The sequence below is a fragment of the Apostichopus japonicus genome, chromosome 10 (genome assembly GCF_037975245.1).
Source record: "Apostichopus japonicus isolate 1M-3 chromosome 10, ASM3797524v1, whole genome shotgun sequence".
Classification (NCBI taxonomy): Eukaryota; Metazoa; Echinodermata; class Holothuroidea; order Aspidochirotida; family Stichopodidae; genus Apostichopus; species Apostichopus japonicus.
The window spans coordinates 10,594,745-10,605,912 of NC_092570.1; the positions used below are offsets into that span (position 1 = coordinate 10,594,745).

The 11,168-nt window shown below is 36.9% G+C and overlaps 1 protein-coding gene across 6 annotated transcripts in view; it reads left to right on the plus strand.

Annotated features, from left to right (window-relative positions):
- The window catches only part of LOC139974998 (ATP-binding cassette sub-family C member 4-like), a 64,325-nt gene that overhangs the window by 45,910 nt on the left and 7,247 nt on the right, over window positions 1-11,168 (plus strand). For all 6 annotated transcript variants that reach the window (XM_071982576.1, XM_071982577.1, XM_071982578.1 and 3 more), the window contains 8 exons: window positions 248-487; window positions 3,434-3,641; window positions 3,900-3,979; window positions 5,460-5,610; window positions 8,379-8,609; window positions 9,121-9,227; window positions 9,829-10,020; window positions 10,429-10,584. In XM_071982576.1, the coding sequence (XP_071838677.1) occupies window positions 248-487; window positions 3,434-3,641; window positions 3,900-3,979; window positions 5,460-5,610; window positions 8,379-8,609; window positions 9,121-9,227; window positions 9,829-10,020; window positions 10,429-10,584 (1,365 nt within the window). The remainder of the gene's footprint in view (window positions 1-247; window positions 488-3,433; window positions 3,642-3,899; window positions 3,980-5,459; window positions 5,611-8,378; window positions 8,610-9,120; window positions 9,228-9,828; window positions 10,021-10,428; window positions 10,585-11,168) is intronic.

The window sequence follows — 11,168 nt, forward strand, 5'->3', positions numbered from 1 at the left end:
TTGTTGACCTTCAATTCATTGAGAAATATTGAATAATTGTTTAGGCTGATTTTTGCCATGTAGTGTTCAAGATGGTTTAATACAAGTTCTGCAAATGTTCTTCAAGATGTGAAAAGCTTGGACATGTGAAGGGACCAGTTTTATGACCCTTAAAGAAAATTGTCCTTAAAGAAATTGTCTTTAAAGAAATTTGTTATGAGGGTAGCATTTCTTTAAAGACTAAGTTTCTCTTCTGCTCATTTCTCAGGTTAAAGCCGGCAAGGTGGACAAAGAGAGGAAAGAAAGTGGAACAGTTGGGGCTAGAGTTTACCGGAAATATTTGATGGCTGGCACCCATTTGTTACCTCTGATATTGTTCATGGTGGTGAATTTCTCAGCTCAGGGGTTCATGGTGGCTTCAGATTGGTGGCTCACTCAGTGGGCATACATTGAAGAGCAGTGTGTGGATGCTTATAATGAAAGCATTTGTCTTTCCAATACTTCAGTGGTATGTAAAGTCTATTTTATCTTAGAAATCTTACCTTAACCTACATCATACACACTGAATCATTCACAAGAGCTATATTCCTGCGTATCCCTTCAACTTGATTCTATATTTGCAGCAAGGTTGGTTATGCTTTCTTCAATTCCTAACCTCATTTGTGTATTGAATGTGCAGGATGTGCTGATGTGTGCAAACTATGTCCCACAACACTGAACAGTTTACTGATGTGTGCAAACTATGTCCCACAACACTGAACAGTTTACTGATGTGTGCAAACTATGTCCCACAACACTGAACAGGTTACAGTGGTACTTATTCCCAAAGCTTCCAGATGGGTGTTTCCATATTTAATTGTTTCGACATTTTGGCAAATATGTTGAAATTTGTTGATAAGAAGAGCTACAAACATGTCCAAATAATGTCTTCCATTTTTAGTATAGTGGGGTGGTACAGTATGAACACATGTAAAAACATATGTCAATGCGACTAACCGACATGTAATGAATCTTGTGGGTTGTCTAGTATGGGAACACTTTATATATATATATATATATATATATATATATATATATATATATATATATATATATATATATATATATATATATATATATATATATATATATATATATATATATATATATATATATATATATATATCAAGATAAAGAATCAGGACTGCAAGGAGAGTGCTCTATGCTATAATAGCAGAGCCTAAATATATAAGTATATGCCTTGGTAAGTACAGCTGTAACTCGGAGTTTCACGCCCTTAGGGTGGCGATCATCAGACAACTGAACAAAATACTCGCTGCGCGGGTATTCTATGGGGAACACGAACCCTATTTCTTACGTGCACGGTTCATTGGTTTTGAGCCTATTGTGGCGACACTTGGAGATGAATTCAGATCTCTTGTTGAGTAAATGCGGGTTTTTGGACAGGAGAATACAGAGTTTCTCATCAATGCAAAGGTTACATTGACCAGATCTACGTATGCGTGTATTGGAATGCTTGAGTACGTTCCACTCAATAACGAAGGGGGCACCCTTACGCTTCAGGTCCCATATATGCTTGGAAAGCTCTGTTTCTTTCTCGTAACGCTCATGGCGGGAGGACTTAGTGTGGTTACTGTGCCTTTGCTTGAAGGAGCCACTCGTTAGCCCTATGTATGATTTGGTGTCATGACCAGTAGTAACATCGGCCCTATATATTACACTGCTCACCAAGCAATTCCCGTTGAGGGGGCAACTGTGTTTTTCTCTACAATTGCAAATGCGTTGAGCCTGCTGAGGTCTAAGCTCGTTTTGTGTTAAAAGCCGGTTATTGTGGCTGTTGATAATTGATCGCATGTTGCCCATACAACTGTAACTCAATTTCACGTTGTTTTTGTTGAAAATTTTATGGAGCTTATTTCCTTTCGGGAAGTGCTTGGCGAGCAGTCTGAAAAACAATTTCCCCATATTAGATTTAACATTACGGCTGTAAGGTGGGTTAAACCATGTTATGTTCCTGGTGCGGGGTTTCTTTCTGGGTTGCTTCCTGCTGCTCTCCGTACTGTTGTTGTATACTAGGTGGTCGGTGTAGCCGCTATCTCGGAGCGCATCGTTGTATATGGGGGCAGCGTTGTCAAAGATCTCTTCGCTAGATGAAAGAGTGGAGATCCTGTTGCCGATGCTCTCTGGAATGCGTTTGGTGACTACCGGGGGGTGGTTAGAGAGACAGTGAACATATATGGGTTGGTCATTGGGCTTACGGAATGGGCGATGTGTGCCGGTGCGTAGGTCCAGCGTGGCGTCGAGGTAGTTGACGGTCTTAATATTTGGCTTGGGTGGTTATCTTTAGACCGAAGGTGTGAAAGGCTGCTACGATATGTTTCCGCATTCTTTCCGCTTGGCTACCCGAGTGGTTCCTGAGTACAGCTAGACCATCGTCTCTGTAGAGGCCGATGTCGCTTGGGTCGATGAGATCACCTAACTTATGCAGGATATACAAGCCCACCAGCTCACAGACTTCAGCTCCGTCATAACCGCCCATAGTGACGTCAAAGGCATCTGTGGTGACCTTTTTTACCCATGGGCGTCCCACAAGATCGTATAAGAGGGACTTTCTGGCGTGCATGATGGTGGCATATTCGGTGTCCTGGATGGGGGTATACTGGCGGGCCCATGAAAGTGATTTGCTGAGTAGCTCCTTGGTGATGGAAGGATAAAAGTCAACGATGTCGAAGACCATGAATGTGAGGTGTGCTTTATCCTTCAGGGCTGAGAACCATTCTAAAACAGCAGGGGTGCTGCGCCATTGGTTGACCTGTAGACGTTTCCTTAGGTTGGTGTTAATACGGTCTAACATGTGCTTACTCACTCTGCCCATCTCACTTTTTGATGGGTTGATTAGTCTGCAGGATGGGCGGCTGGTGAAGTCGTCTTTATAATCTTTCAATGTGATGTAAGCTGGGGTTTCAACGGACTTGCCGATTCTGTCAGAGATATCCAGCTCATTAGATATTTTGATGAACTCAGTGGATATGCTGTCCGGAGTACCGGGGTCTGCATGCTTGTACTTTATCATTATATTTTCGCTGAGGTACTTGTTGTATGCATTTGGGTCCATTTTGTACATGTTCCTAGTTTTGTCGGCGAAAACTAGTAACTTTTCGGAGGAGGAGATCTTCTTTATATCTTTACTGAGCATGGACTGGAATGCGTTATTAGCGTTGCGGTATTGGATGTTTTCTACAATCTCGAACAAGTCCTTTTCAAAAGGTATGAGCTCCTCGATCTGTGGTGGAGATTTGTTGGATTTTAGACCATAATGCTCCTTTAAGGACTCGTCACTGGTGTTTTTCTCGCATTCGTTCTCATTGTGGAACAGAGCCTTCCATCTCATATGCTTGATGAGGCTTTCTACAGAACCCATATTGCCATACTAATGATTTGATCTCCTCCACAGCTACAAGAGTTTGCTAATATTCCACCGATGGGTAGATCTTTCTTTGTCGTGGTCTACGTAGCATTTCTCTCTTGTCTCGTCATATTTGGTTTTATCCGGACCATCTGGCTCTTCTTCATCTGTATCAGAGCTTCCAAGAACCTCCACAATCAGATGTTTTCTGCGGTTATAAGAGCACCCATGCATTTCTTTGACACAAACACATCAGGTAAATCATTGTCCAAGTAAAAGAATTACTTAAATTAAAGTTGAATACAAAAGTTTCCTCACTGGTAACATATTTTATGTTAAGCTTTTAGTTATGACCTTTTTTATTAATAGTGAATGTATTAATAAATGAAGATATTATGTATTGGTCTCAAGATGTGTGTAGCTAAACAACTTCATGCACTGGCTGAGTATTACTTCCATTTTAGTAGCTTGTATTCACAGAGTACCTCTCTCTTCCTTCTCTCCTCCTACCCAGGTAGAATTCTTAATAGATTTGCCAAAGATATTGGCTTAATGGATGAGAATCTGCCACCCACTATTGCAGATTTTAACCAGGTAAGATATTTGGCTACCTGATCTAGGTTAGCAATTTAGGAAGAAGAATCACTCTACTGAATGTCTGGTCATTTCCTTCAAGGAAAGTGTTACCATTGCAGTACACAACAATGAATCTTAAGTGGGTTCCTTTTAATAGATAATGATATGGCTCTAATGTTGATTGTCAGTACAGTAAGTCAGTATTGATTTCACATTTGCATTTGAAGAAGAAATATTGAAGTGGAAAAACATTTCTCATTTTCCTGCTGTTTTTGTGTGTTTGTGCAACTTTCTGATGATTTCAGTAAGGAAAATGTTTGTGTCAAGTGGCTTGGGATTGGATTTCATTGAAAGGGTGCTATGTTTTGACAGTATGTACAGAGATTTGGTCACAACATGTTACCAATTTATCTGATAAGGATCTTTTGAACAACAAATCTATTTAACACACCTGCCATAGTAATATCTGTAACTTTCAAGTCTCTACCATCAATTAATTTAAACAAGATGTCAAGTTTTATTTCTTATCACAAACAGAACATTGTATGTTGGGTCAGTGAAGTTCCAATTGAATAATAAGTTCCAATTGAATTAAAGTGGAAAACATTTTCCTCTATTGAAGGTCACGATTTTTCAGTGTTAAGTCCAACTTTGCACTAGTCATAAAAACAGTGTGCATTTAATTGGCTATAAACCAACCATTATATAACCCTTTCTATCAGGTTTTTTTTTTCATTCTTGTGTCTGATTGGCATATTGACATCATGTGACCATCCAATATTTTCAATAAGGAATAGGTCCCTTCAGTACAATGCACAAAATCCCTAGCAATACATCAGTTTTGGAGGGAATAGAGACTGTCTGTTGTCGCTAGGCAACACGATGCAGTGCTTCTTTCATGTATCAAGGACACTGTACTGACAAAGCATATCATGCATACAATATGCTGAAAGTCAATGTAATTTGATCTTTTAACTTTTAACTAATTTTAGATAGAGCAGGTAAAATCCCTCCCCAGGGTTACATAGTTGAATAACTCAATTCAAACCATCAACCTCTTCCAAGTATATTGAAGTATGACAATTGAAAAGAATTGAAGTAAATTGAAGTATGACAATGGAACCGTTCAAGGAAATAGGCTAGTTTTTTGAGATCTTGTTTTAAGGCCTCAGTTATAACTGTATCACAAAGGATTGATGTACAAATATGAACTAACAAACTCCTAAGTTATCGGATCATTTTACCCAAATTTTGTTAAAAAAACAATTTTTTATCATACAATTTTGGGGTAAATGTTTTCAAATTTTAGACAACAGTTTTTTGTTTATTATTCCCCAAAAGTGGGGGTCTCCGTTGTTTATTCACCAATAATGGGCAGCCTAAAGCATTTATTCCTTAACTATTAAACATGTACATGCATTGCTCCACCTACAGCAGAATGTGAAATAAAAGTGTTTTGAAGAATCTATCCTACTTGATAGCTGTTTTTTGTTTACAGATTTGTGTGCAGACGTTGTGTTCCGTTGTAGTTGTGTGTATCTTCAACCCATTAGTTATCATTCTAGTCTTTCCTCTCATCTTGCTCCTGGTTTACACCCGATCATATTATCTTGCCTCTTCAAGAGATATCAAAAGAATAGAAGCTGTCGGTAAGTGTCTTACAAGTAGTTACATTCTCAATTGCTGAAACAAGTAATCAGAACTGCTATACCTTTAATTCTGAAAGAAAATGTTTCCAATATTTCCTGTACCTTTAAGTGCATACAGCTGTAGCAGATTGTTGCTTTGTTGGAGAATGCAAGCTTGTGTGCAATGAAGTAGGAGTTACGACAAGCGGGTGGGAGAGTACTTTTATTATAGCTAGTATTTCTACTAAAGTAATACAGTGAAATTAACTACCTGATTATTGGATGTCCACATATATATAATGTACACTGTATATAATGTAATCCAATCCACATTGATATGTGTTATATCATATTTACCAGCAAGGAGTCCAGTTTTTATATGTAATCCAATCCACTTTGATTTGTGTTTCATCATATTTATAGCAAGGAGTCCAGTTTTTATATGTAATCCAATCCACTTTGATTTGTGTTTCATCATATTTATAGCAAGGAGTCCAGTTTTTATATGTAATCCAATCCACTTTGATTTGTGTTTCATCATATTTATAGCAAGGAGTCCAGTTTTTATATGTAATTCTCAATTGCTGAAACAAGTAATCAGAACTGCTATACCTTTAATTCTGAAAGAAAATGTTTCCAATATTTCCTGTACCTTTAAGTGCATACAGCTGTAGCAGATTGTTGCTTTGTTGGAGAATGCAAGCTTGTGTGCAATGAAGTAGGAGTTACGACAAGCGGGTGGGAGAGTACTTTTATTATAGCTAGTATTTCTACTAAAGTAATACAGTGAAATTAACTACCTGATTATTGGATGTCCACATATATATAATGTACACTGTATATAATGTAATCCAATCCACATTGATATGTGTTATATCATATTTACCAGCAAGGAGTCCAGTTTTTATATGTAATCCAATCCACTTTGATTTGTGTTTCATCATATTTATAGCAAGGAGTCCAGTTTTTATATGTAATCCAATCCACTTTGATTGTGTTTCATCATATTTATAGCAAGGAGTCCAGTTTTTATATGTAATCCAATCCACTTTGATTTGTGTTTCATCATATTTATAGCAAGGAGTCCAGTTTTTATATGTAATTCTCAATTGCTGAAACAAGTAATCAGAACTGCTATACCTTTAATTCTGAAAGAAAATGTTTCCAATATTTCCTGTACCTTTAAGTGCATACAGCTGTAGCAGATTGTTGCTTTGTTGGAGAATGCAAGCTTGTGTGCAATGAAGTAGGAGTTACGACAAGCGGGTGGGAGAGTACTTTTATTATAGCTAGTATTTCTACTAAAGTAATACAGTGAAATTAACTACCTGATTATTGGATGTCCACATATATATAATGTACACTGTATATAATGTAATCCAATCCACATTGATATGTGTTATATCATATTTACCAGCAAGGAGTCCAGTTTTTATATGTAATCCAATCCACTTTGATTTGTGTTTCATCATATTTATAGCAAGGAGTCCAGTTTTTATATGTAATCCAATCCACTTTGATTGTGTTTCATCATATTTATAGCAAGGAGTCCAGTTTTTATATGTAATCCAATCCACTTTGATTTGTGTTTCATCATATTTATAGCAAGGAGTCCAGTTTTTATATGTAATTCTCAATTGCTGAAACAAGTAATCAGAACTGCTATACCTTTAATTCTGAAAGAAAATGTTTCCAATATTTCCTGTACCTTTAAGTGCATACAGCTGTAGCAGATTGTTGCTTTGTTGGAGAATGCAAGCTTGTGTGCAATGAAGTAGGAGTTACGACAAGCGGGTGGGAGAGTACTTTTATTATAGCTAGTATTTCTACTAAAGTAATACAGTGAAATTAACTACCTGATTATTGGATGTCCACATATATATAATGTACACTGTATATAATGTAATCCAATCCACATTGATATGTGTTATATCATATTTACCAGCAAGGAGTCCAGTTTTTATATGTAATCCAATCCACTTTGATTTGTGTTTCATCATATTTATAGCAAGGAGTCCAGTTTTTATATGTAATCCAATCCACTTTGATTTGTGTTTCATCATATTTATAGCAAGGAGTCCAGTTTTTATATGTAATCCAATCCACTTTGATTTGTGTTTCATCATATTTATAGCAAGGAGTCCAGTTTTTATATGTAATTCTCAATTGCTGAAACAAGTAATCAGAACTGCTATACCTTTAATTCTGAAAGAAAATGTTTCCAATATTTCCTGTACCTTTAAGTGCATACAGCTGTAGCAGATTGTTGCTTTGTTGGAGAATGCAAGCTTGTGTGCAATGAAGTAGGAGTTACGACAAGCGGGTGGGAGAGTACTTTTATTATAGCTAGTATTTCTACTAAAGTAATACAGTGAAATTAACTACCTGATTATTGGATGTCCACATATATATAATGTACACTGTATATAATGTAATCCAATCCACATTGATATGTGTTATATCATATTTACCAGCAAGGAGTCCAGTTTTTATATGTAATCCAATCCACTTTGATTTGTGTTTCATCATATTTATAGCAAGGAGTCCAGTTTTTATATGTAATCCAATCCACTTTGATTTGTGTTTCATCATATTTATAGCAAGGAGTCCAGTTTTTATATGTAATCCAATCCACTTTGATTTGTGTTTCATCATATTTATAGCAAGGAGTCCAGTTTTTATATGTAATCCAATCCACTTTAATATGTGTAATATCATATTTATAGCAAGGAGTCCAGTTTTTATATGTAATCCAATCCACTTTGATATGTGTTATATCATATTTATAGCAAGGAGTCCAGTTTTTACCCATCTGTCAGCATCGCTACAAGGTCTTGCCACGATTCGTGCGTACGGTGCTCAGCAGCGATTCGTCAGGGATTTTTACTATCACCAAGACAACCATACTAAATCATGGATGATGTTCCTCTTTATAGCTCGGTGGTTTGGAGTCATGCTTGATGCCATTGTCACCATCTTTGTTGTTTTTGTTGCCATGGTATCGGTTTTCTCTGCAGATCGTGAGTTTCATCCTCCTTCATTAAACAAAAGTCTCTTTTAAAAATGAGGTTCTTAGCAAAGGTGGTCAGTCCGCTTTAAAAATTAACTTCAGCTGCTGTTTATGCAGCGTTAAAGCAATGATTTATTACATTCTGAAGTCTTTTAAATAAGTTAAAAGCAGTGAAGACTGCCCTATGTAATATGCTTTATAACTATAACTCCCTGATTGCTGAGCTAGCAGTTCTCATATTTGCCTGCTATGTTAGAGTAGGTGGTAATACCTTTTGAAAAATGAAATCTATTCAGGATGCTACACTATCTCAGCATGTGAGCAGAACATTGACAAGCCCACTCCATGTTGAAGATCAAGCATGCATTTACAATTTTAAAGATCATGGAAACCCAAATTTTAATTTTTTTTCCCTGTTAATTTGTTACTAATTCCATAATGTTACCCTATTGTTGATTGTTATTTTTCTCAAAGATTGTTTTCTTAGCATAGTATAATGAGAGACTTCCCTTGTTTTGCAGTTTTTGACCTAAACCCTGGAGAGGTTGGTCTTTCATTAACATATGCAATTAGTTTATTGACGATCTTCCAGTGGGGTGTGCGACAAAGTACTGAAATAGAGAACTGGGTAAGTGCATGTGATGTACTGTTAGATGGTGTCACAGTAAATTGAAATGGTTATAGTAAATATCAATATCAAGGCAATTATTGTACCATGCTAAGCAGTCATATGTGCTTCTTATGAAAGCCAATGGCCTGCAGATTAGACTTAATTTCAGTTGAAATTCCTTCATACACTTTTACCTAATTTTGAGTTTGTTGTATAAACAAAACCACTCAGTTGGCAAAACTGTGGGTTGTGCTTGGATAAACATCCACTGACCAGCCAAACCTTGTACCCAACAACCTCTCACATGCTATATTCATGGCCTTTGAAATGCCCTGCAGATGATAGACTCATCTGTCCCCCTGTGTAATAAAATAACAAAAATGTTATTGTGATGGGTAATATATAGTCTTGTGGAGCCAGGATTTGTTATATCTTAACATAGAATCAGTATTCAGTAGTGAATATGTTGTTAATTATCAGCTGATATAATCCTGATAAGCATTTAGCTCCTTCAACCTTCTCACTGTGTACTGTTGTAATGGTGTTGCTGTGAATTAATAACTGAGAGATTCCAGTGGGATTCATATTTGATAGATGACATGAACCTGTTTGTTTACAGATGACATCCACAGAGAGAGTCATTGAATATAGTGAACTCAAACCAGAAGCCGCCCTAGAGACCGATCATGAAACTGCTCCTGGATGGCCAATGTATGGCAACGTTACCATGGAGGCCGTTTCCTTAAAGTACTCAGAAGATGGACCAACGGTACTGAAGAAACTCAGGTTTAGCATTAGATCCAAAGAAAAGGTTAGTCTTACTTGGGATGACTTGAGAAAAGTCTGTCAAATGATTTCAAGCATTAGACTTTTGTGCATCACAGTAATGGCTTAAGCTGATAATGGGAAACCATTGATAAAGATGTTTATTTTCCAGATCATATATGTGTTATTGAGTACAGTCTGGTATTATGAATTTGCTTGAAACAATCAATGTTTAATTTGCTTAAAGGAACTTTATGGTAACCTTCTAACCAGTGTGTGGGGAACATCGTTATTTGTCACATTTAATCTGGAATCATTGTTGCCTTGACCAATCCAGATAATTATTTTAAAAAATCTCTCCTAATCAATTCAACATGATATCAAAGAATCAAACCAATCCAATTGTTTGAGTAAATGAAAGTTAAGTCCTTTATGATTTGTTTAAATTTCACAGATCGGCATTGTGGGAAGGACAGGAGCTGGAAAGAGTTCCCTTACAGCAGCTCTGCTACGTCTGGTGGAGCCATCAGGGGTGATCAAGATAGATGGTGAAGATATCACAAAGTTAGGCCTTCATCAGCTCAGGAAAAACCTATCTTACATTCCACAAGTAAGTACAACCAATCATCTCTATTGTGTATGACATTTATCTTAGATATGAAAATGATTTAAATGAAAGTTGTGACAAGTCACTTCATTTCAGGTTGTGTCAAGTCATTACCAGTGATTTTCCTGACTCAAGTAATGTATTAGTGTCCCACTGCCAGTCACCAGTGTGACTGGCAAGTAAATACTAGAACTGTCAATAGATCAGGAAGGCTTCTTTTCCTGATAAATATTAGCTCCAAAGCAGGGTTTTCGTTAGTAGCCGGGACCCGGGTCAAATGACCCGCTTACTGCACGTACATGACCCGGCTACTTTGCGACACTCAGTAAAAAAAAAAAAAAAATTAAAATTAAAAAAAAAAAAAAAAATGACGAAAAAAATCGAGAGGAATAAATACCCACAACCAGGTCAGGTGTGATTGAAACTGTCACAGCAGTTAACTGTTGGTAAAAACTACAAGAAGTTGAACATTAGTAGTATGGTCGAGGAGATGAGGCCGAGGGGTGGGTGAGAGTAGAGGTAGGCGAAGGGCTTCTCTTGACATACAAATTGTTGCTCAACAGAGATAAAAGCTGAATAAAAAACAG